We start from the raw sequence: 26,561 nt of genomic DNA on the forward strand, positions 1-26,561 counted from the left end.
GCCCCTTGGTACCAATTGAGCATCGTTGCAACGCCACAGCCTACCTGAGTATTGTTGCTGACCATGTCCATCCCTTTATGACCACAATGTACCCAACTTCTGATGGCTACTTTCAGCAGGATAATGCGCCATGTCATAAAGCTGGAATCATCTCAGACTGGTTTCTTGAACATGACAATGAGTTCGCTGTACTCAAATGGCCTCCACAGTCACCAGATCTCAATCCAATAGAGCATCTTTGGGATGTGGTGGAACGGGAGATTCGCATCATGGATGTGCAGCCGACAAATCTGCGGCAACTGTGTGATGCCATCATGTCAATATGGACCAAACTCCATGAGGAATGCTTCCAGCACCTTGTTGAATCTATGCCATGAAGAATTGAGGCAGATCTGAAGGCAAAAGGGGGTCCAACCCGTTACTAGCATGGGGTACCTAATAAAGTGGCCGGTGAGTGTATATATAACATTGATAATAAGAAGAATTTTTGTAGCATCAAATCAGCATATTACAATGATTTATGAAGGATATACACTGAAGACTGGAGTAATGATACTGAAAATTCAGACAAAATATTAATAATAGAAAATAAATTGCCCTTTAAAAGATATTACAATAGACAGTCACATAGTAGTATAGCATATACACAATTACTTGCGATTAATCGCATCCAAAATAAAAGTTTGTGTTTACATAATATATGTGGGTGCACTGTGTATAATTATTTTATTTATAAATAAATACACACACATGCATGTATATTTAAGAAATATTTATTTATTTATTATATAGATTTATTTATAATTTATATTATATATAAATATAAATATTTTATATATAAATAATATTTTTTTCTTAAATATATATATATTTAAATTGTGTAAATAAATATATATATATTGTGTGTGTGTGTTTGTATTTAATATTTCTTTTACCACATATTTAACTTACATTTGATTCTTTAATTTCAAAATTTGAGATTTCATAAAAAAGGTATGATTACCTACAGCCTTGTGCATCCATGCTGCACAAAAACACTCGTACTGTGATATTGCTTCTATACAACAATTGTATTAACAAGAAGTTTTATTAAGTGCTTGTCCAGTAAAATTAAAGGACTGGATCCATCCCTGAAAAATGAAAATACTGTAAGTGGCACCGGTTCGTCAAAGGTCAATGGGACAACATGAGTCCAAAGCCAAAACAAGAGGGATAGGACTTGCAAAAGCTACTTTGCTCCATCATTGAAGTTAAACATTACGAATCGAACTACCTTTGTTTTTGCTAATGTGTGTAATGAGTTAATAGCAAATTAAAGGGAAGAAAGAAACCAAAAGCCATCATTTGAGGAACGATGCAGTCTGTCGTGTAAAGATCTGTCCCAGTAACCAAAGTCCTGCAGGTTCCTCTACACCTCTATTGGTTTGACATCCTCTTGTTTGAGCTTCTGTCTTGTGTTCATACTCATAGATTGAGGAGGAGCTGGCTTCTCTTCAGAAAGAGCGCACTGACCGAATCAAACACCTGCTGGACCGCCAGGAGAGAGAAATCGACGCCTTCGACATGGAGAGCCTTCGTATGGGTTTCAATAACTTGGGTGCTTTGGACTACCCTAAAGATGACTACAGATGAGACCATAACACTCCACCGTTCTCGCTCTTTACTGGTCACACATCTTTTTTCTTTTCTTTTTTTTTTTGAGTTTTTGCTACTGACAGTCCGATCAATCCTCTGGGCTGGTGCCTGCACAGGCCTTACACACGTGGGCCGCCCTCTGCAAGACAACATGCTGGATAACGTCCTTTAGTTATCTCTTTTTATATATAAATATTATATACGAGACGATTAAATGTGTCACAGTGTCGATGTCAATGTTTTCTCGTGCAATGATAACACTTTCGGTGTAGCTCAAATTAAAAATAGAGATTTCAAGACAAAAGCAATACGAACTAGGGGTTTGCGTTGCTAATTTTAATGCACAGTTTTTGTTCTTTTTGCAGATGTTTTAATGGGCAAAAGTGTCATTTAAGATTTTTTTTTTAAACTGTATATTTTTTTTATTTTTTTTTGCAGCCTACTGCCTCTCGCTGCTTTAATCCCTATTTGGTATTTATTCATCCAGAAAAAAATTGGAAAATACCTTTTATTAGTATTGAAGAAATTTGATAAAGTTTGCATATTAAAACAATGTACATATTTGATAGGTGCATCTGTGACTCTTATATGGTATCCAACCATTTTTTTTTCTTTTTTTGGGAGAACAGCGCATATGTACAATACCGTAAAACACCTAATCCGAGGTGCACAATGTGAATAATGCATATGTGAATCCTAAACTCGTGGTACCTGCACAAAGGGCTGAAGGGGAAGGGACATGTATTTTGTGTATAGAAGGATTTATGGAGAACTTTTACTTATTTTCCTATTACATTTTAACTGAATTTCAATTTCTTTTTATAAATATACATACACATCTATATATAATAAATGTTTCACCACCCTCTCCCTCCTGCAGTTACTGGTGAAATTGGCCTCTAATTTCATGATTCTGTTTGGTTCTCTGCATTTTCTCCAACTGTGTATTTTCTACAAAGTCAAATTAGTGAATAAAAACGCTTTACTGTCGCATGCACTTTACATTTGTTTTCAGATTAAGAGGCATGATTCTGTCAGAGCTTTTAATTATATTTGTAAATAAAGTGCTCATCACACAAGCAACATCTTTCCATAGTCTGATTTCATTATCCAGGATTTATTTTTTCCCAATGTGTTCATTTCCAGTATATAGTGGTGAGAAATTCATCAAATAAACATAAATTTAACTAATTCATATTCAAAGGCACAAAGTCTGTCTTTTTAACCTGAAGGTACTGTAGTTCAAGCGAAGAGACACAAAATTTTCTTCATTTCAATTCAACTAGAACAAAAGATGACTTGAATTTCACAATTTCTGCACAGCTTTTAAAGCAAAACCAGTTCTGACCAGAATAAACAATAAACTTATTCTAATTTAAATGGTCTTTATTTGCCAGCCAGCTGTTCGTAAAGTTTGGGCACGTAGTCGTCCCACTCTGCCTGGAAGCAAGACCCTGCGAGCGGAGCACCGAGGCCGTATTTCTTGCGGAAACTCTGGATCTTGAATTTTCCACGGTTGTCTCCCGAGCGATTGGTTAGGACGGGTTCGGTGCAGCTGATGCTATCTGACTGCTCGTAAACCAGCCACAGGTAACGATGGAGACCTGAGGAAATCATATGCAACTGTTACTCACTATTGAAACAACAACTTGTGTTATTCTGCTGATTGGATACAATATATTCAGCAACATTTAAAGGGATACTCCACTTTTTTTTTTTGGAAATAGGCTCATTTTACAACTACCCCAAGAGTTAAACAGTTGAGTTTGACCTTTTTCGAATCCATCCGGACGATTTTCTGATATTTAAAAGAATATCAGTAACCAGACAGTTTCTGGTCTCATTGACTTCCATAGTATTTTTTATTCCTACTATGGAAGTCAATGAGACCAGAAACTGTCTGGTGACTGATATTCTTTTAAATATCAGAAAATAGGCTGAATGGATTCGAAAACGGTAAAACTCAAACGTTTAAACCTGAGGGAGTTGTAAAATGGGAGCCTATTTCCCAAAAAAGTGGAGTATTCCTTTAAGACAGTCAATATGTGCCTAAATTCAATCTGTTCATCATAAAATGCGATTGTGTCACAAAGCCGCTAATTTCATATAGATTATTTTTTTATATTTTTTAAACATGATTCAATATAACATAAAAATTACATGAAAATAGTTTTTTACATTTATAAAAATACAGACTTGCGAGCTTCAACAGAACTGAAGGTGTCAAATAAACAAAACAAAACATTAATAATAATAACTGGCTTGCACTGCGGTGAGCAGTGCTGCATGAAGTCAAACACACCTAATCTGAGCTCTCACCTGTTCCCTTCGGGGGTCCTGCACCAACGTAGTCCGACATGACACATCCACTGGAGATGTCATTTCCTTTCATGTTGACAACAAGGAAGTGGTGCCATTCCCTGAGATTAAACACAACAATTATAGCAGATTTCAATATCCAGACTCTAACCTGTAATCTTTGGTTTAGTTCTGATACAATGAATATGACTGATTGATCTGACAACACAACATACCGAAATTTGGGGTCTTTTCGGCTTGGTGCATCTGGATCGGTCATGGCCAATGTGTACAGCTTACCGGGGTCACATCCCTCCCACTCAACGGATGTGGGCCGATTCTGCACCTGCACAATGAAAATATGTAACAATTTTTTGAGATGACAAACACATAATTACCATGCATTCATAGTGCACATTACTTCTATAAATTATAAAGCATAATGTACATTGTAGTTCTACAGCTAACGATTGTTTTACACAAACTTGACAGTATGTATCATATTTTGTATCTTTATACATTTTGTATGAATATGCATACGTTACTTTTATTAATATGCATATGTTACTCATTATTAAAATGCATTTGATTTTTATTTTTTTTTTGCACTTAAATATTTGTGGCATTTCAATCAACATGGGATAAAAATGCTGTTTTTACATTCATTTATGTCCCACTCCAAGATGCTACTGTCTGCTTAACATGACAAAAAAAAAAACATTAATACAATATTATTCCATTTTATTATATTAATTATAATGCAACACAATTCGAAATAAGTTTTATTGTCAGACAGCTGACAACTGATTTAGGCAACAGCATTTCTTCTTCTATGTACTATAGCCATGTAGAAACCTGTTTTTTTTCCAGCAGGATGTAGTATTTCCTAAATTGTACATTTAAAACATATTAGCTTGTGCTTTTATTTCATTTTTTAAAATTCAGAACACCTGCCTAATTTATGTCTTGTTATGCAGGTCTCTTCTAATTCAAGCTGCAGGCTTTAGCCCATTCATTTGCAGCTCATATTTTGCACGAGGTACGCAGAGAAAGAGAGACCACATTAGGATCACGTGATCGTGGAATTTCTAGACAGATGCATGCAACTTTGGCAGCGTGCGTGCGTGCGCATTACATAACTACAGACAAACTGTGTTTAATTCAACCCTCAATAGTCCATGCAAATGTACAAAAATAAATAAATGCAAAACTGCATTCAAATGACCCTCCTCCTCTTACATGATGCAGAAGCACAACTAGCCACAAGCACTGGCCTAATTCCTGCATTGTACTCTAACCTGAGTGGGTGTGAACACTTTACCCAGCGCGTCAATTTCCAAAGAACCATATTTGACCGTTAAAGGCTTGGTTGGCTGTTCCTCCACCTCTGTAAGAGCTAGACAACCAGTCCATTGAGTAATATCCACAGGCATGGTGACTAACGGATCTTGCGAGATATCAACACAGCCGAAATGTAGAGCTTCTGTCTCCCCCTACAGTTGTTTTATTGCGATTGTTCATGAAACTGTTCAGTGACTGGCATAGCCAATCAACTTGCCGCAGCTGACCATGATCTTAATTTTGATTGGTCAGATGGTCTGCCAATATTCTTCGACCCGCCTCCTGTTCTGATAGTAATGGAAGTTCGACTCATTTCCGCGAATCGGTTCTTTTGAGCATTTTCAGCGAAATTGTTTATTTTCTAAAAGAACACAACACTTAACTATATAACAACCAAGGAAAAGTGGAAACCGCGAACGTACAATAGAAGACAAATTATTGTATTAATCATTTAAATACATTTTGGTGGCTTTTTTATTCAGAGTCAGTGGTTATACACTGTCTGTAAGTTAGCCATGGTTCATGTCATACAAGTTATTTACAGCCTAAGTATGATTGCATTTTGAATATTGAATGTATAAGTAAATGTTCATTTGCATATCTTAATCTGTTCATTGATCTAATTATCATTACTATTATTATTATTCATGTTTTTTAACAACTTTGTTTTATGCGAATCAAACTGGTTCATTCAAATCATTGAAAAGATCCAACTCAAATGACTCAAAAGTTTGTTCACGAATCAGACGTCACTGTTGTACAATATCTGACAGCGGCGAAGTTCAAAAGCTTCTCTAAAGAGCTTTTCGTTCTGTAAACTCTTGATTGTAGATTAAAATTATACTAGAGTCATACTAGACACAATTTCATAACATAAAATCGCATGAAATTAGACAACAACGTCAAAACATTCATCCAGGCATAATTTAAGCCACCTATACCGGCTGACAGGGGTCTTGCCTCCTCAACAGTTATGGCTGCCTTCAGTAGAGGCAGACACAGGATCAAAGCTTTCAGGACATTAATATTTACAAGACCCTTTACAGGTAATGCTTATTGAATAGTTAGATTAATTGTCGCAAAGATTTTTCACTCAATTATTTTGTTCAAGTTGTCAATATCCGTAATCTCGTAATTTACCTGGTTATATATAATGCAGGCAAGTCATATAATAAGATACCCATAATTTAGCAATAATGCCCAGTGCATGTGCGAAACAAATTAATAGTTGAAGCTAAGGCGTTATATTAAGAGCAAATATCATGCATTGTTAAAGTCTCTGTGGTTGAATGACTTGTAATCTTGATTCCAGCCAGGAAATTTGATTATGATCTGGTGGTTATTGGTGGAGGCTCTGGAGGGTTGGCATGTTCAAAAGAAGGTATTTGTCATCTCTACTTTAAAGTTTGGATTCTCTACTTCATTTATAGTTATTAAGAAAGACAATTAAGTTAATGTATCTAATTAAGATGACATTTTCTTTGATGCTTCACACTGTTTTGTTGCTTGCAGCTGCCCAATTAGGACACAGAGTTGCTGTTTTGGACTATGTTGAACCTTCACTCAAAGGTACATGCAGACAAAATAATTTATAGTTGTCATCTATTTGCTGGTAATGTATTTATTTCCAAAATAACTGATCCGCTCATGCTGCCTTTAGGCACAAAGTGGGGTCTTGGTGGGACGTGTGTGAATGTCGGCTGTATACCAAAGAAGCTTATGCACCAGGCGGCACTGCTTGGCACTGCTGTTAAAGATGCGAGGAAGTATGGCTGGCAAATCCCAGAATCCCTGTCACATGACTGGTGAGTTTCATGGATCTATATCGGAGACATTGCTTGTAGCCAGTGTTGCAATAGGTGTGGCTAATACTGATCAGAGCATGTTATGAAATTCTAATAATATTCAGGGTGAGGTTTTGTTTCAGGTCGGTAACATAAATACTACTTTCATAAACACTTTATGTGGCACAGCACCATCTTGTGGTGAAAAAAACAGATTTCTAATGGGTCAAATCCAATCATTTCACTAGAGGGCACTCCAGGTCTGATAAAATGGTTATGGTTATTACAGCTTTTGTCCAAATGCTGGCCTTTAAATACAACTTTAAATAAAGCTACAATAGCAATGTTGAGTTGTATTTGTTTTGTTTATTATTATTATTATTATTATCTTTGGAGATGGATAATATAGTACTTTCTGCATTGTTGGCTACACAAATTATCAATTATCTTCTCCAACCTGTCATCTATGGGGGTTTGACCTTCTGTTTGCCATCAAACTTGTAAAGGAGCCCTTTTAGACAGGAGCTTGTGTTAAAATGTCTTTATTTAGCTATTAATTTAACAGTGTATGCATATATTACTGTTGTATATTATGTGTATACAAGTGAAACTTGAAAAATTAGACTATCGTGCTAAAGTTAATTTATTTCAGTAATTCAACTTAAAAGGTGAAGCTAATATATATTATATAGACTCAAAACATGCAAAGTGAGAGATTTCAAGCCTTTATTTGTTATAATTTTGATGATTATGGTTTACAGCTATGAAAAACCTTTTACAGTAATTTAATTTGTGTTTTTTCATTAGCTGTAAGCCATATTCATCAAAATGATAACAAATAAAGGCTTGAAATATCTCACTTTGCATGTAATGAGTCTATATAACATTAGTTTTAACTTTTGTAACTTTTTTCATACTATGAAAGTGAACTTGAGGGTGAGTAAATGATTTAGGGTGAACTATCCCTTTAAATAATGATGAGCAATACATTTGCTACAGTGTTAATTCATCTTTGTTTACATTAGTTAATAAAAATACAGCTGTTCATTGTTACTTCATGTTAGCTCAGATCCATTAAGTAATATTAACTGATACAACTTTTGGTTTTTAATAAAGAACATGCTGGAATTAACATTTAATTAATATTTGCTTTGAAGTATTTTTCATTGTTAGTTTATTAACTAATATGAACAAATGGAACTTATATTGTAAATTGTTACCAATTTATCTCCTCTTTATAGCTTATTTAAATCATGCTCAAACCGATTTCAGTGCAGAAGTTGATAATGAAATATTAGATCTCAAATGTTGTGACCAGATAAGAGAAGTTTTTGTGTAATCTGTTGCAGGCCAACAATGGCTGAGGCAGTCCAGAACCATGTGAGGTCTATAAACTGGGGCCACAGAGTGCAACTACAAGACAAGTAAGTTTTACTATTAAAACAACATGACCAAAATGTTCTTTTTCCAATATGGTTTGTATGTTTTACATGAAGCCCATATGTCAATCAAAAACAACTTAAACGCAATTTAACTGTTAATTTTGTTTAGTTAGTGATGGCTATTTCTGTGCACATCCCATCAAGCTTTATAACATCATCCTTATATTAAGCTTTAATTGTTAATTGATTAATGGTTAAAAGATTGCGATCTCGATTCAAACACACTATTAAACCTTTGACAAGTACGACGATCACTGCGAACATTCAAATCTGCATTTGCGCTGCTGCTGACCTAGAGAGAACACACAGTTGTTTTGTATTAGTGTGAAACAGATACACACACAGTCTTTTACCTCACAGTATTATTATTTCTGTTGCAATAATTCAAATGATCACCGAAATACTGGGATAAAAGTTTATAGTTCATAAACGCTGATGTCTAAAGTAGCGATCAAAATAGAGTAAATCCACTTTTGAAAATTAGTTACTTGACTCTTCAAAAAAAGATTGTGTCAATAACATTGTTAACCAGACAGTTAAAAATATGTATTTGTCATTAAAGAGATTTGTTCAAAAATGCTGAATCATCCAGTAATTAAGTCATTATGAGCGAGTCATTGAATAATTTTTTCAAACCGTTTAAATATATATATATATATATATATATATATATATATATATATATATATTAGGGCTGTGCAAAAATTAATTGCGATTAATTGCATCCAAAATAAAAGTCTGTTTACATAATATATTTGCGTGTGCTGTATATAATTATTTTGTATATATAAATACACACACATGTATGTATATATTTAAGAAAATGTGTTATTCGTATATAAAATATTTATAGATTATGTATTTATATACATATACAAAATTTAAGCACAAATAATTCTTAAATATATACATGCATGCATAGGTATTTATATATACAAAGGTATTTATATATACAAAATAATTATATACAGCACACACAAATATATTATGTAAACACAGACTTTTATTTTGGATGCGATTAATCGCAATTATATTTATATATATGCAGCTCTAGCCTGTAGTGAGTGTCCACCACTTCCCTGAGGGCAAAAACGGTGTGTTTGCTAATTACTTAAAAAGATTGCGAATGATTTTGGATGAAATATACAGACATTATAGTGCAGAATCTATATTTCCGTGTAGATCTCATTAGCTGTCTATCTCTTTCACCATCTAATCAGGTAATTACAGTCTGAGGCTAAATGAATGTGCCATTGTGATAAATTGTCCTAAATTTCAGCCGTCTTATTGTATGGCTGTGAGGCAAACAGGTGTGGTGATGTCATTTCCCAGAATGCTCCAAATATATGTCTTGATGTTAGAGCAGAGGTGTCAGTTTGGGTTTGAACATCAATATTATAAATGATCTAATCTTGTTTTGTTGTTGAGATTTCTTACATCTCTATGACTTTGTAGAAATAAATTCACTTTTGCAAAGTTGATGGGGAAATGGGATGTCAGTAGGCAACTTTCTCACTTCGAATTTCTATCTCTCTGTCCGATGTAACAGGAAGGTGAAATATTTGAATATGAATGGCAGTCTGGTGGATAAACACACTATCAGAGCTGTAAATGCCAAAGGGAAAGAGGTATGATTTTGAATTTACAGCAACTTGATTCTCTAAAATGTTATTTCACCACAATCTCTTGGGCCATATTCCTGATTATCCTGCATCGTTGTATTCACAGATTACATTGACCACCAAAAACATTGTGATAGCTACTGGTGGACGGCCGAAGTACCCTACACATGTAAGTGTGTGTGCCAGTGCAGGCGGGCATGTGTGGGTGTTGTCTTTCCAGTATGTGACCTTGTTCTGCTGATAGGAGTCTGGGAGAGAGAATTTCCTTTCTGGCTTTCCAAATATGATACAATTGATATTACACTTGAATTGATAATCACACTTGAAAGCCTGCTATTTATCTTTGCTTCAGTTGAGATACTGGTAAAGGGTTAGGGCTGTCAAACGATTAATCGCGATTAATCGCATCCAAAATAAACGTTTTTGTTTACATAATATATGGGTGCACGGTGTATAATTATTTTATATATATATATAAATACACACACATGCTTGTATGTATTTAAGAAATATTTTAATGTATATACTGTATATAGATTTATATATAATTTATATTATATATAAATATAAATATTTTATATATAAATAATATTTTTTTCTTATATATACATGCATGTGTGTGTATTATATATATATATATATAAATGCTTGTATATATTTAAGAAATATTTTAATGTATATACTGTATATAGATTTATATATAATTTGTATTATATATAAATATAAATATTTTATATATAAATAATATTTTTTCTTAAATATACATGCATGTGTGTGTGTGTGTATATATATATATATATATATATATATATATACAAAATAATTATACACAGTGCACCCACATATATTATGTAAACACAAACTTTTATTTTGGATGCGATTAATCGCGATTAATCGTTTGACAGCCCTATAAAGGATACAAATGTGATACAAATCATCCCTTAAAAATGACATGTATAAAGAAAGTGATTCCTCTTCTTGGGACAATTAATATTTTGCATTGTGACAGTATTTTATAATTATATAAATAATATGATAATTTATATTGAAAAATCGAAAATAATATATTTAGAATTGTATATTATTACCTTTTTTACAGTCTATGATTATTGCTATTACATTACAAAAACACTTGATATAATTCATAATTTTATATTGATTTTAATGTTTTTTTACAGCTTTAAAATATTCAACTAAATTAAAAAAATATTCAATTAAATGCTGCATATTTAATCTTTAAAGTGCCTCGGCTTATCCTCCAGGTTCCCGGAGCAATGGAGTTCGGGATCACAAGCGATGATGTCTTCTGGCTCAGAGAGTCACCTAAAAAAACGTAAGTGACTTTTATGTTGTGAACAGATTGTGACCAGATTTAACCAGCACTTTGATGTGTGTTTCAACATTATCTTTTGTCATAAGTGGTTAAGAAATCTGCTTTACCTGTTGCTTTGCTCAAGTGTGCTTGTTATTTTTAGCCAGCTGCATTTATTAGTCTACAAGTACATTCCATTCATATTATACTTATTTCCTAGAATGCACTTAACCAAATAAGAACTTAATTTAAAAATGAACTTCTGCTTAAACTAGGATAATATTTTTGGTTCCTTACTGCAGATTTCTCTTTAAGACCTGCTAGTTATTGTCTTGGCCACATCTTCTCAGTCAGGGGATGTTGTTTTGCCGTTGATCTGTCAGCTGTACAGGTGCGTTTTCAGGCTGTTGCCGGTAAGAGTGTTCATCCTGTGGAAGTGGCAAGACCTTGGTGACTGATGGGCATGAGCGAGGCCGTTGGCACGCGATGCTGACTTGTGCAGTCGTTTCCACCACAACAGCAGAGCGTCTGTCAGGACTGATGACACACTGTGTGCTTTGGATTCTGAAGACTACCAAATGATGCATTCAGTGTGATATCAACCCTCGGGCTCATTATATAAAAGTCAATGTTGAAAATAACTTGTTTTGAGGAAACCAGGTAACTGTTTTGCCTGTGGTTCAGGTGTCCAAGGGGCCTCGGGACCTACAGATGCTCGTGCAGTAAATAGCGCTCTGTCCCGTCCTTATCTCTCTCTGCTCTGCTGAAATGAAAGGAGGCTCAGTCTGGGCAGACATTAGGAAAGGCACAGCATGAACTTGTTGATCTTATCATGGTCGGGGACGGGTTATTATAGAAGTGCTGCCCAAGGTTGACTGAGTCTACAGGAGCCACAGTTCCCACACACTTCCCAGGATAAACTCTCTTTCCTGCTGTTGTTTCTGCATGAATGTAGAAGCTAGTGGGACTTCAGCTGAAGAGAATGTTATGATAGGCCAAACAGTAAATGCCTACGCTTTTTTAAGGATATGACGAATTTTTTGGGGGCCTTTTGTTACATTTTATGCTACAAATTTAAACAGTCCTATGGTTATTATTAAAGGTTACAAGGTTTTGTTTTGGAGGTTTACTACAATAGTAGGCATTCAAAGTCAAAAAACACTGACAGTGCGAGTTGGAAACAAAACGACCATTAGCATATCTACTGTAAATTTCAGCTCTGGAGGCTGTTTTTTGGTATGTTTTAGCTTACCTCAAGGGCACCCAAGATGTAGGTGTCTTTGTTTGCCCAGTATTTTCAATTTTGAAATTTTTGGGTCAAACCGTACTTGTCTGTCAGTCATATAATGGAGGTCTATGGTCACCACCTCAAAGAGCATGCACAGAGAAGTCCAAATTAAACATGATTTAATGACTCGTAAATGTAAGTACACATTGATGGCCTAAGACACGAAACGAGCGCTGTGTGTGAGAAAACGAACAATATATATACTGTAGTTTTTACCTCTTACAATCACAGTCACGTCCAAGTAGTCTGAGGGCGCATCTGTCTGCGCAAGCGCCGGAAAGCCTTGGAAGTGATCTCTCGCGCGTGTACGTCACTCATTGTGTACTCAGAGATTTCAGAAGTGTTGCCCTTCACTGTGAAGATCTAAACATATTTAGATATACAGGAAATTGCAATGGAAGACGATTTCGATATATCAACAGACAAAGTCGATTTTTATTTTATTTTATTTTTTATTGGCAACCACACGAAAGATCACTTCCGATCGCTTTCAGACCGAAGTGCCTTCAGATCACTTGGACGTGGCTGTGGTTACAAGAGGTAAAAACAATATAAATACTGTTAGTTTTCTCACACAAACTGCTCGTTTCGTGTCTTAGGCCATCAATGTGTACTTACATTTACGAGTCATTAAATCATGTTTAATTTGAACTTCTCAGTGCATGCTCTTTGAGGTGATGACCATAGACCTCCATTATATGACTGACAGACAAAAACGGTTTGACCTAAAAATATCAAAATTGAAACTTCTGTGGAAACAAAGACACCTACATCTTGGATGCCCTTGAGGTAAGCTAAAACATATTAGCTTAAACTCAAACTCGCCTCAGCTACAGTGTTTGAAGGCGAGTCTAAGTAGACATTGTTCCCAGGTAGGCACCCAATGAAAACATAGTTTATTATGGGATTATGCAAATTTGTTACAAACTTGCATAGGATTGTGCAGGAAGTAAGACAGGACTTACTGATGACAGTTCAAAATCGGTTCTTTCTTTTGGAAGACAATAACTCTAACTATTCACAACGACTATATTACACACAACATGAAAAGTAATATCTGAAAAAGCATAATAGGGACACTTTAATAGGGAGTGAAAGGAAATTTATATGAGAGAAAGAGGTAATGTAATTGGAAAACACGACAATGGACTCAAACTGCGGTTGGAATCAGCAAAGGCTTGTTGATATGACATTAATATCTGGGTCACAATATGATTATGATTGCGATTATTTTTGTTTAATGTGTTGTTATACAAAATTGTAATTTAATTGTATACTTTCATGCACTTGTTTTTCATTCATCTGCATTGGACTTACTGTAGCATAATGATATTACGCTCAGTGACAGTCTAAGCTTGGATTTGTGCAAGTAGAATGAATATAGCATGTTTTTGCAAAGAAAAACTTGTTTCATCTGTACTGTTGGCACGCAAATGACAAATGATTCCCTAATCAACAGATTAGAAAAAAATGCAAATTAATGCAATACGTTGTATCCTGTTTTTGTCATTCTATATAAAAAGGAATGTCTCGTATACTAATCCAGACAGAAGGTTTCTAGTCCATGTCATTCCTTATCATCAGACGTGTTCCACCATGGCAGGTTAGAGCTTAGGGATGTGTTTTGTTGTGGGTAAAAATGGCAGAAAGGAGGTCTGAAATTTTGCTCTTAATCCCTCTATAAGCTGCCACACAAAAGAGCACTAAGTGCAGATGTGCATTAGCAGTGTTGTACACTGAATGCGTGTGATGTTGCAGTGGTGTAAGTGGGGATCACTCAGCAGTGCTGTTTGGGGACATCCACGTGGATTAGACCTTGTGTTAACAATTAGACTTCACCATGACCGTGAATCTCAGGGCGGTGTACTCGTCGACCACACACAGTCTTTTCTCTTTGTTCTTAGCTCATCTTTATTGTGTTTTCCTGTCTTTGTTTTGGTGTAAGTAAAGTGGTGTGCATTTTATTCTCTTTAGGTTGTTTAGTATCATTTTACAGAATGTTTCGCATATCCTGTGACAATTGTACTGACTCTTTCGCATTCGTTTCATGTTTGTCGTAACGTGACCTCATTGTTCATGTTGTGAATCTCATTAATTGCTGTTTTCTGTGTGTTCCAGGTTGGTTGTTGGTGCCAGTTGTATCCTTCAAAGCTGACACTTACTTTACAGGGCAAGTGTGTACATATCGAGATGATTCTTGAGTGCATTTACATGTTCGACCAAACGCTGATAAGTCAGATCATTTAGTCTGTTTTTCTTTGCCAGAATGCCTGTAAATATTATTTGCAGAGGAAAGATGGTTCAGGGGGGCAAAAATCGATGTTGGTTTTTCGGTTATTTATTTTATGGTTTACATGTTATGATATTAAGCATAATTAGTGTATGCTTGTACAGGTACATGCAAATTCACTCATAACACTCATAACTTTTATACCACATAACATAGATTTACTCCTTTAACCTCCTGGTGTCTGGAATGCAATTTCAATTTGCATTTTATTTCCTTAAAGGAGTAGTTCACTTTTTAAAAAAACTTTTGCCGATTATTTACTCACCCCCATGTCATCCAAGATGTCCATGTCATTCTTTCTTCAGTCGAAAAGAAATTAAGGTTTTTGATGAAAACATTCCAGGATTTTTCTCCATATAATGAACTTCAATGGGAACCAAACGGTTCAAGGTCCAAAAGACAGTTTCAGTGCAAACTGCAAACCGTTCAAAGGGCTTTAAACGATTCCGGACGATGAATAAGGATCTTATCTAGCGGAACGATCACCCCATTGACTTTCATAAGAACATCGTAACAATTTTTATTTTTTTAATACTACACTTATTTTCGGATTATCAGTTATCAAAGCTCGGTAAACCAGTCCCTCCAGGATTTCACGATTTTTTTTGTGTGATTTTTGCGATCAAAATGACTGATTTTGTGGTGGTAATTTCCAAAAATTTGTGAAAAAATTTGCGATTTATATTTAACATTTACCATAATAGTATTCAGTCCTTCCAGAAAAACGCGGAGTTTTTTTGTGATTGTTGCGGGCAAAAATTGATTGATTATGCGGCCCGTTTTCTTTAAAAATGCGATGGAATATGCAGGATATTTATGCAATTTTATGCGATGAAATTGCAGGAATTTGCAAAAATTGAGGGAACTTGCAAAAATGCATGTCATCCAAGATGTCCATGTCATTCTTTCTTCAGTCGAAAAGAAATTAAGGTTTTTGATGAAGGTTTTTGATGGACTTCAATGGGAACCAAACGGTTCAAGGTCCAAAAGACAGTTTCAGTGCAAACTGCAAACTGTTCAAAGGGCTTAAAACGATTCTAGACGATGAATAAGGATCTTATCTAGCGGAACGATCACCCCATTGACTTTCATAAGAACATCGTAACAATTATTATTTTTTTAATACTACACTTATTTTCGGATTATCAGTTATCAAAGCTCGGTAAACACAGCAGGGGTCATGATGATCTTTATCTTCGATTTCACCTAACTGATTGCTCACTAAAAACCCTCAAACGTTGTGTTTTCAAGTCATTTGAGGTTTTATTTTGTCGTGACATAAAGCAGGGATATCTATGTTGGTGAGGTGTTTACATACTTTTTAATTAGTCTTCCCATTAACACCAATTCACGATGTAGGCATTGCCTCTTCTTATGTGACTTTTCCCAATTCATTCTCTATTACCCCCCCACCAAACCAACGACATGCTTTAAGGCAGGGATGGGCAAATTCAGTCATGGAGGGCCATTGTCCGACAGAATTGAGCTCCATCCCAAATCAAACACACCTGCCTCAATATTCAAGCAATCCTGAAGACATTTTTCATGTGTTTAATTAGAAATGGAGGCCTCATGCCATAACTTTAACTGCTGGTGTCACTGTTGTGAGTGTTGCTTTTTCATTTTCCATAATATTTGTGCAATTTTCCTTCACTGTGTGTGTGAAGATGTAGCACTGGAATGTGCTGGCTTCCTTACAGGCATTGGGCTGGACACCACTGTGATGGTGCGTAGTATCGCCCTCCGGGGGTTTGACCAGGTACTAAATCTCTGTTTTGGTGCATCCCTCTTTGATGTATTTAGAAAAGAAATCCTCTTTTTTTTTTTTTATTAAACTGATATAATTGGGTTTTTGAGATGTAAAATACACCGATAAGAATATTTATTATTAGTCTCTATAACTTTGCTTTTGGTTTGGCCATTCTTTAATGTGAGTCACCCTGGCAGAACCGCCAGGCTAAAGGAGGATGAGAGACCTGGCTAGACTTGTTTTATGACTGTTTTTTAAGCATTCATCTTTAATTAACGGTTATAGTGTTCTGACAGGAGATTTGTCATGTTATTATTAAGCATTACACCCGCAGTATGGTCTGACAGGAGTAGCAAAATGACAACTTAAAACATTGAAATTAAATCTGTTTAAGAAAACAAATGATGAGGAAAAGCTTTTAAATGTATTTGTTTAGTTACTTTTTGTTAGATTGTACAGATTCCAACTATGTAGATAATTTCAGTTAAAATACACTTGTAAAAATACATATGGAATAATATGCAGAGGTAAAATTAATCGTTTTTGGAGAATTTGTTTGTCCATTTTTGTAGGGGTTGTATTTTTGTCCATATGATGAGGCATAAGGTATTAACCTTTATTTGCTAAAAAGTAGAGCCCGACCGATAAAGGATTTTGAAGGCCGATACCGATACAAGTATTAGTTGGTTTTAAAATCCGATATTCCGATATATCGGTCAATTTTTATTTATTTATTTATTTTTCAGAAACGCGCAAAAAAACATTAACAGATTTCCCTAACACTATTTATTTGTGGTTATGTATGAGTTTTAACTAAAATAATATGATAATGCATTTAAAAAGAAACTTGTTTCTTTTATTGTCACAACAGAACAGAGGAACCAAAGCTCATTAATGTTGTATCCATGACAATGGATAACGTCATACTGCAAATTGTAAAGCATACATTTTCAATATACATCTCATTGCTATAACTGTCACGTGCTATTAAATAAATACTTCAGTCACATTGACAGACAACTATACAACTCCAACACTCATGACATGGTTTAAGCCTGTTTAGTCCGTTTTTATTTTATTTTTGAAATATTCATTTATCGGCCATTATAACTGCCGATATAGATAATTTGGAAAATGCCTAATATCGGTCTGCCGATATATCGGTCTGGCTCTACTAAAAAGTCGTATAGCTATTTTTTTTTTCTGAAACTATTCAGCTTGTAAGCTATTCAACTTTTCAGCAATTATATATATAATTATTATTATTTATTTTTATTCTGTGTCTCAGCAAATGTCTGGTTTAGTCACAGACTACATGGAGGCATATGGGACCAAGTTTTCCTGGAGGTGTACTCCAAAAAGTGTGGAAAAGCTCCCGTCTGGCCTTCTCCAGGTCACATGGATGGATCTAAAAACCAAAGAGGAACATAAAGACACCTTCAACTCGGTACTTTGGGCTGTAGGTACGTCATAAATACATAGGCAACATAATTGAATTTATTAGGCACTTTTCATGAGAGGACTTCCACAAAATTACATTTTTGTTTTCATTTTTTTCTGAATTTCTTTGCAATTTTTTTAAATTATTATTATGACTTCTAAAACTGTGGCTAGGTTGCAAATGCACAAACTCACTCCATAGTGTCATGAAGTTCTCACATAATAAAAGAATTGATCTAAATTTAAGTAAATACTTTGATTTATTTAGCGATTAATAAATGTCTGACTGTGCATTATCTCTTATTTGTATCAGAACTGCTCTAACATTTAATGCTTCCAGAAAATGTGTTGTACAGTTGACTCATCCGCTGTAATCGGTGATGCTTTCATCACATTTCAAAAGCATAAATCCTCATAATACATATATCAGTTTGCGCTTATATTGTCTTACACCACTGTGCTGCTATATCAGCAAAAATGGGACTGTCAGGCCTGAAAACAGGGTAATAAAGAGAGAGGGATGGAATCATCGAGGGAAGTGTTAATCACTGGACTGAGGTCTGCTCTTCAGGACCAGGATGCACCAGGGGCCCCCGGGGTCGCCCCATTCCCTGCTTTGTTCTCTTGCTCTGGGTTTTCCTGCCAGGGTTGCATGTCTCTCTGTACGGAAACCCACCCAGAGCTTCCAGAGTTTTCCCCTTTACTCATCCCTCAGCATCTCTGACTGCAGATGCCATCCTCTTCTATGTGTTTGTATCTTTCACTCATCTGATTTCTCTCAATCCGGCCACAAGGACAATGAAAGGAATATCCGGTTTATTTATTGATGGTGTGAGAAGATAGTGTAGCAGTGTACAGTGAGGATGAGACTTCAGCTTCCTGTCTGGATGTGTGTGACATGGAGAGAGAGATTTAGTGATCTGTAGTGACTCCTCTGCAGTGTTTGGCAGCTTGGCTTTGGGTGTTGAGTGGCTTTCTCAGGCCTTTTCGTTCCGGAGATTTTGGTCCAGACTTGTTTGCTGTTGAGGGATTAAAGTTGTCCGTTTTACAATCCTTTACGTGTGTATAGCCTTTTACCACAGATGTGTGTACAGTATTTAGTCAAAATACAAACTGAAATGCTTTAAAACCTATTAAAAAGCGTGGCAGATGGCCAATATAATATAAAATTAAAAAAGACACATAAGACTTACACAAATTGCTCAAATTAGAACAATTATTTTACTTCATTCTTATTATTATTTGACCATTGTAATTATTTTAAATGTAAACTATACATTGTAATTAAATACACTTGTTTTACTTCAATATAATAAAACATTTCTTTTTGCATTTTATGTTGTAATTACAATTTAATAAAATGTGTAGTAATTAATTTAGAAATTTTAGAATTAGGATAGAAATTAACAATGTACACTATCCATTTAAAGGAATTGGGCACTTATTTTACTAAATTATTTTACTATTTTATATAGTATTTACAATTTAGTGAAATTTAATTTTTTGAAAAGTGGACATTTATTTTACTCGATCTTTATTATTATTTTACTATTTATGCAGTTCTTGGACATTATTGAGACCATATAATTGAAATTAAATGTAATTTAACGACAAAAAACGTAATGATTTATATAATTAAAAAATAATATATATATAAAAAATTAGTTTCAAAGTTAAAATATCAATCTATCACCAGTAAAATCACACATGCTTTCTTATGGTTTAAAACTCTTTCTATGAAAAATGGGACTACAATGTTCAATAAATAATACATTTATTAATTGTGAGAATCATAACAAACAGCTCCACCATCAAGTACTATCATGCATTAGCATATAGGGGGTTTATGGTTGCCAACCTGTAGCATTAATACTCAGTTTTATAGTCAAGTAGTGTTAATATTGACTGTTGTCATAGTGAAAAGAGCTTTGAGAGGCTGATATCCTCTATTACACCCTCGAGAGGATGCTGTGTTTCCATGCTGTGGCCTCTCTGTTTCTCCATCCTGCTCTCTTTCTCGCAGTGGCTTTTTTTTTTATCTCCCTCATGGCGACTTGTAGAGCAGCCCCATCCCTCCTCCTGTCTTTCACCCCCAGCGGAGCTCTTCCACCCTTCCGCTCCTCCATCCTTCCTCTGGGCTGCGCCCCTCTGCAGGTGGCTGTGCTAAACGCCAGGAAAGAGAACGTTTCCTCCATATTGTAGGTGTACCCCTTTTATGAGGGCTGAAGAAGGGAAGTAATATATATTGTGTAAATATGCTTTCCTATTGGTTCACAATTGTGTGTATAATGCATTTTGATTGATTCTCATTTTCTTTTTATACGCTATTAAAAATTACCATGTCCATGATAACTATAATTTTCATAAAAATTTTATTTTAAGTTACTGCAGTTATTGTTACCGTAATAAACAATATTAACTTGCTGTTTACCATAATTATAAAAATGTAAATTTAAAGATGATGTGTTTATTCTTTGAATGTAGTTCCAGAGTTTTCCCCTTTACTCATCAAATGTAAAAGAAAAAACCAAAAAAAAATTGCATTATGTCTACAAAATTATTCAGTCAAGAAGAATGTGTTACTTTACGAGTTACTTGAAAAAAGTAATCTGATTACATCACTTTTATTAATTATTACATAATGCGTTACCCATAACACTGGATACGGACACCAGCAGGTTTATTTGGCTGCTGTCACTTTAAATGAGTAGTTCACTTTAAAAAAAAAAACTTTTGCTGATAATTTACTCACCCCCATGTCATCCAAGATGTCCATGTCTTTCTTTCTTCAGTCGAAAAGAAATTAGGGTTTTTGATGAAAACATTCCAAGATTTTTCTCTGTATAATGGACTTAAATGGGAACCAAACGGTCCAAAACACAGTTTCAGTGCAAACTGCAAATTGTTCAAAGGGCTTTAAATGGTTCCAGATGATGAATAAGGGCCTTATCAAGCGAAACGATCGCTCATTTAAAAAAAATAATAACAAAGTTTAAGTTTTATAAGCTCAAATGGTCGCCTTGCTCTGTTCTGTGATGCGCGTTCGTGACTCTCCTGTTCGAACTCGTTCATCAAAATGAACGAATCTTTTCCCGAGTCAATTCGTTCATTTCGCTCGTTGAATTAACTAAATGACACGAAAAGATTCGTTCATTTTGATAAACGAGTTTAAGACCTAATGCATCCCTCAGCATCTCTGACTGCAGATCTAGAATTCATTTTAGAATTAGGATAGAAATTAACAATGTGCACTATCCATTTAAAGCAAATGAGCACTTATTTTACTCAATTTTTTTTATTATTATTATTATTATTTTACGTATTTTACTAGTATTTACAATTTAGTGAAATTTGACTTTTTATTTTGGCCAATATTTTTCCAAAAATACTCTTTCTACCAGTTAACATTTCGTAGTTCCCCATTATGTCTTTTCCACAATCTTGTCAATGGACTGTTAATTTCTGTTTTCAAATATTTTTGAGTGAATTTGGACTAAATATAATGTGTGATGATTTCAACAGTTTTGTGTGTGTACATTATATTACCTATATATGGAGAGATGGGGACAGTGTTCAGGAAATATTTTCAAATATGTTTGAAATTACACACTTCACCTTAAAGAAAATGTGCTTTTTTTTATAGTAGTAACCATAACTTTGATATTTTGGAGGAAACAGATCATTTTTGTAAGATTAGTTCTCTATTATGTCTAGGCTAAGCCACTATTTTGAGTTGAATTCATTAAGGCCATACGTTTTGCTTTATCACTCTGGTGTTTTTCATTACATTTGCCAGGAGCTGTTTATCTGCTACTGTGCAGTAAAATCTAATTAAAATCACCATGGAGAATTACAGATCTCACACTGACGCCATGTGTGACTGGAATGGAAGGCGACTCAATCCTCTCTTATTGTTTCATCCATTCTTCTCTCCGGCCTGTTTAGTCGATAAGGCTCATTTAAAGTCTTGCCAGGCAGATTGTTGTGTCTAATTAGCATGTTGGCCTTGATATGTCTTTCTTGTATAACTCCAGGCTTTGTTCTTGTTCATTATCAGAGGCAGCTGTTTGTGTGTGTGTGTGTGTGTGTGTGTGTGTGTGTGTGTGTGTGTGTGTGTGTGTGTGTGGGTTTGAATTCTCAGGCATAGCCCTTATCAGTGGTCCTCTGTTATTGTGTCCAGCCTTCACAATGCCCAGCGACGTTCCAGGAGCCCAAATCAGACAGAAAAAGAGACAGGAAGTGCAGAGCAGGAATGCCCCATTTCAGTTTGACGCAGATACTGGTACTTTTCCCGCTCTACAGTAATCATCGTTTCGGGTCGTTTTTTTTTTTAGTCGAGCCAATAAAATGCACATTCTCGCTATTATCAGGTCTTTGCCCACACAAAGTCAAGGACGTTCTTTTTCCACGGGCCGTGAAGGATATCTCAAGGGGTTTTTTGCTGATGGAATGTGGTGTAAAACAAAGGATGTCTTTCATTTAGACTGAACTTGTGTTTCTTGGACTTCTGAGCTTTTGTTGTGGCGTTATCCTCGAAACTCAGCCATAGAAAAAAGTGTCATTTTTTTTCAGAACAGTTCTGCTACTGATGGCAATCTGTGTGGTGTTAGTCGAACTAGGCATTACATTAAGTATTTATATTTTCAGTATTTTATCGCCAAAATAAAATGAAACAAAATCATTATTTGTGTAATTTTAACAGCACTTTTTAAAGGGTTAGTTCACCCAAAAATGAAAATTAAGTCATTAATTACTCACCCCCATGCTGTACCAACCCCGTAAGACCTTCGTTCGTCTTCGGAACACAAGTGAAGATATTTTTGATTAAATTTGAGATTTCGAGAAACGAGATTTCCTTAGATTTCCACGACGCATGCGCGAGAATTGCGATCTGAAGTAGTGTAAGCTGGTGTAAGCAGATCGCAATTCTCGCGCATGCGTCGTGGAAATCTAAGGAAATCTCGTTTCTGGCCTACAAGGAAGAAAAGAAATAGTCGAATAAACTCGTTATTTTTGTTTGTTTTTTCGCACAAAAAGTATTCGCGTCGCTTGATAAACATATAGTTGAGCCACGGTAGTCACTTGGGATATTTAAACATTTTCTTCATTGACTTTCTGGGCTGTCAAGAGGCAGTCCCTTAGGAGCCAATGTGGTAGTTATACAGCTCTCAAATTTAATCAAAAATATCTTCATTTGTGTTCCGAAGACGAACGAAGGTCTTACGGGGTTGGTACAGCATGGGGGTGAGTAATTAATGACTTAATTTTCATTTTTGGGTGAACTAACCCTTTAAGTGCCCTAAAAACTGTGCCAGTGGTTTTATCTGCTAATAATAATCTTTTAATGAAATAAAAGATTATGGAATTAAATATTCTTTAATTCAAAGACGTATATGTACCCAACAAACGAATAACGCCTCTGAAATAATTGTTTTCTCCTAGTGTAATTTTCCTACAGTACAGTTTTATTCTGAATTTAGATTATGAACAATCATGTTATGGATTTTATTCACTGTTTTTACTCAATAAAGTGAAGTTTCAGCTATATACATTATTAAATGCAGTGTAAAGGTTAATTGTGTTTTAAGAAATATTATTGTTTTAGTGAACTCAAATAAAATAAGTTCAGAGTACTCATAACTACTGTTTTTTATAAACTTAAATGAATTGAGGCAATCGGTTTCTTCAAATGAAATGAGTTAGCTTAACTTGTTGGTTTTGTAGTAGAAATGTAATTCTAAATTAGTTTGGGAGTGGGACACCTGTTAAGTAACAGTTTTTTCACCTCCGTTTGCTGCTATTATTGGCACACACAGAAACTGTGTATCAGCATTAAATGTTTGCTATTTGGTGTTTTAAATTTAATTAATGTATAAAACAAATTAGTCGTAAGTAACTTCAATTTGAAGAAAAATGGGTTTTATTTTCGTTTCACCAACTCCCTCTCTTTCTTTGGGTAATCGATGTGTACATGCATACTCATATCTGTGTCTCAGGTCTCACTGTAGTCGAGCAGAAGGAAGTTGTTTCTGTGCTTGAGGCAGGAAAAGGGGCTTACGGTTTGTTTTTCTTGCTGTCTGATAGCATCTACATGGGTACCTCTGGCTTCTGCTGCAAACATTGTTTATTGTGATACCTGTGAAGGCATTGGGACTCGAGTCTTGTGTGTGTGCGTGTCTGAGACGCCGTGAATGGGGGAAGGGGGCCAGAGATGGACAAGTGTCGACAGCCTCTCTCAGCCCTCGGATAGGAAGTGACAGAAGTGACACCGCAAGCCCCAGGTGGCTGATGGGATATGTATCCAAGTCTCTTCATTACACCCTCCGTCAGACCACCACCTCAGCTGTGCTTGTGTTTTCTTTTCTAATCACTGGATAAGATTTTGCCCTCTAATCTCAGAGTGTAAAGACACCCTTAAATTCTCCCAGCAGGCCGAGCGATAAACTCCAACCTAAAGCATCCAAAAGCTGTCCGATAACTGTCAGCGCTAACTGTCATTGCTTTCTTCTCTTTGAGTTTAGGCAGAGCCCCTGAAACCAAGACCCTCAATTTGGAGAAGGTTGGCGTGGAGATCAACAAAGAAACTGGGAAGATAATTGTGGCCGCTGATGAAGCCACATCTGTGCCAAATATTTTTGCTATCGGAGACATCGGTGAGGTAGGCGCTATGAATGAATGTCATCAATAGTGCACTAATAGGACGATATGACCGAAATCCTATTTCATGATATGAGTTTTTGAGTCATGATATACAGTAGTAAGAAATATTGCAGAAACTGAATAATCAAATATAAAAGAAAAAACAAAAAAACATTGCATTATGTCTACAAAATTATTCAGTCAAGAAGAATGAGTTACTTTACGAGTTACTTGAAAAAAGTAATCTGATTACATAACTTTTATTAATTATTACATAATGCGTTACCCATAACACCGGATACGGACACCAGCAGGTTTATTTGGCTGCTGTCACTTTAAAAGAGTAGTTCACTTTAAAAAAAAAACTTTTGCTGATAATTTACTCGTCATCCAAGATTTCGATGTCTTTCTTTCTTCAGTTGAAAAGAAATTAATGTTTTTGATGAAAACATTCCAGGATTTTTCTACATATAATGGACTTCAATGGGAACCAAACGGTTCAAGGTCCAAAAGACAGTTTCAGTGCAAACTGCAAACTGTTCAAAGGGCTTTAAACGATTCCAGATGATGAATAAGGGTCTTATCAAGCGAAACGATCGCTCATTTAAAAAAAAAATAACAAAGTTTAAGTTTTATAAGCTCGAATGGTGGCCTTGCTCTGTTCTGTGATGCGTGACTCTCCTGTTTGAACTCGTTCATCAAAATGAACGAATCTTTTCCTGAGTCAATTCGTTCATTTCGTTCTTCGAATGAACCAAATGACACGAAAAAAGATTCGTTCATTTTGATAAACGAGTTTAAGAGTTAATGCATGGATCGACATAATTACGTCTCTTTGACTATTTAAGCGCAAAGAAAACTGAATTCGGGATTGCATGCTATCTGAGAGAGGTGACTTTTTGTGTGCGTGCTTGGAGTGTGTGTCAATCAGAGCAAGAATCACATTGAGTTCGTTTTTCTCTTAAATTGTGCTTAATAACTCTTATCAACATCAAGCACATTAGCTCTTTATTTTGGTATTCATGCACGTTTCTTTGTAACTTTAAAGTCAGCATAAAAAAGAAGTTGCGATAGGCTATTTTGAGGTATAATCGAGAGAACAGCTTCCCAAACAAAAAAACAAAAATATGTATAGGGCATGACTTGAATTTGTCCATTGGGAAGTGATCGTATCATTGCAGTTTGCTATTGCTGTGATCTCATGTGAGTGACAGTTCGTGTCAGTAAAAAACACATCATCAGAGAAGAGATTGGAGGTTATTTTGATTAAAGATTACGAGGGGGTATGCATTTTGTTTTTAATAACACAGTGCACAGATAAATCGTTTACAATAAATACTACAATATTCCTTTAAAAAAATGATTTCATTGTGACTTAGATATTTTCATATAGTAAGATATAAACACATTGCATCACACCACCCAGCCGGGAGAGAAGGAACAGCTGGAAATCAACACATCTACAGCATATTCCTGTCTGTCAGTTCAATCGCTCTCCTGGAAGGTCGCTGCCCTGTAACATCTCCAACACAACTGGCTACCGGGATCAAATATCACAGCTGCAGCAGCTGTGTGATTATTGGCGGGCACACACTGCTACACAACTAGTCAGAAGAAGCTCTTTGTACGTCAATGTGCATGACTTATCATTTTTTAAGGAAAGAAAATTAGATGTTGAGCTGCACCTGGTTACTGCCAAGAAGTGCATTTACTATACAGC

General features: G+C 35.3%; 3 protein-coding genes across 6 annotated transcripts in view; 2 read left to right on the forward strand and 1 right to left on the reverse strand.

The window, feature by feature from the left end:
* Window positions 1–2,714, forward strand: part of taok3a (TAO kinase 3a) — a 71,931-nt gene extending 69,217 nt beyond the window's left edge. For all 4 annotated transcript variants that reach the window (XM_039658848.2, XM_039658847.2, XM_039658849.2 and 1 more), the window contains one exon: window positions 1,471–2,714. In XM_039658848.2, the coding sequence (XP_039514782.1) occupies window positions 1,471–1,632 (162 nt within the window). In that variant the 3' untranslated portion in view covers window positions 1,633–2,714. The remainder of the gene's footprint in view (window positions 1–1,470) is intronic.
* Window positions 2,172–5,436, reverse strand: pebp1 (phosphatidylethanolamine binding protein 1). Its single transcript, XM_039658851.2, has 4 exons — window positions 5,232–5,436; window positions 4,170–4,279; window positions 3,955–4,055; window positions 2,172–3,239 (listed from the first exon to the last, which is right to left on the reverse strand). The coding sequence occupies exons 1-4, from the start codon at window positions 5,364–5,366 to the stop codon at window positions 3,022–3,024; spliced, it is 564 nt and encodes a 187-aa protein (XP_039514785.2). The 5' UTR covers window positions 5,367–5,436; the 3' UTR covers window positions 2,172–3,021.
* A 580-nt stretch (window positions 5,437–6,016) lies between these two features.
* txnrd2.2 (thioredoxin reductase 2, tandem duplicate 2) overlaps window positions 6,017–26,561 on the forward strand; it is a 31,527-nt gene continuing 10,982 nt past the window's right edge. Inside the window, exons 1-12 of the mRNA XM_039659673.2 lie at window positions 6,017–6,320; window positions 6,587–6,655; window positions 6,787–6,843; window positions 6,935–7,079; window positions 8,408–8,482; window positions 10,050–10,128; window positions 10,229–10,291; window positions 11,385–11,455; window positions 14,841–14,860; window positions 16,680–16,771; window positions 18,051–18,225; window positions 24,724–24,860. Of these exons, the coding sequence (XP_039515607.2) occupies window positions 6,248–6,320; window positions 6,587–6,655; window positions 6,787–6,843; window positions 6,935–7,079; window positions 8,408–8,482; window positions 10,050–10,128; window positions 10,229–10,291; window positions 11,385–11,455; window positions 14,841–14,860; window positions 16,680–16,771; window positions 18,051–18,225; window positions 24,724–24,860 (1,056 nt within the window). The 5' untranslated portion in view covers window positions 6,017–6,247. The remainder of the gene's footprint in view (window positions 6,321–6,586; window positions 6,656–6,786; window positions 6,844–6,934; window positions 7,080–8,407; window positions 8,483–10,049; window positions 10,129–10,228; window positions 10,292–11,384; window positions 11,456–14,840; window positions 14,861–16,679; window positions 16,772–18,050; window positions 18,226–24,723; window positions 24,861–26,561) is intronic.

The sequence above is a fragment of the Pimephales promelas genome, chromosome 4, assembly GCF_988280905.1.
Source record: "Pimephales promelas chromosome 4, fPimPro1.hap1.1, whole genome shotgun sequence".
NCBI lineage: Eukaryota > Metazoa > Chordata > Actinopteri > Cypriniformes > Leuciscidae > Pimephales > Pimephales promelas.

Bases quoted from the DNA above. Each gene is read 5' to 3' on its own strand.
- pebp1 (XM_039658851.2), bottom strand. From the start codon at position 5,366: ATGCCTGTGGATATTACTCAATGGACTGGTTGTCTAGCTCTTACAGAG. The intron at 4,280-5,231 runs GTTAGAGTACAA...TTCATTGTGCAG, and splicing joins AAGTGTTCACACCCACTCAG to GTGCAGAATCGGCCCACATC. The intron at 4,056-4,169 runs GTATGTTGTGTT...GTTTAATCTCAG, and splicing joins CGAAAAGACCCCAAATTTCG to GGAATGGCACCACTTCCTTG.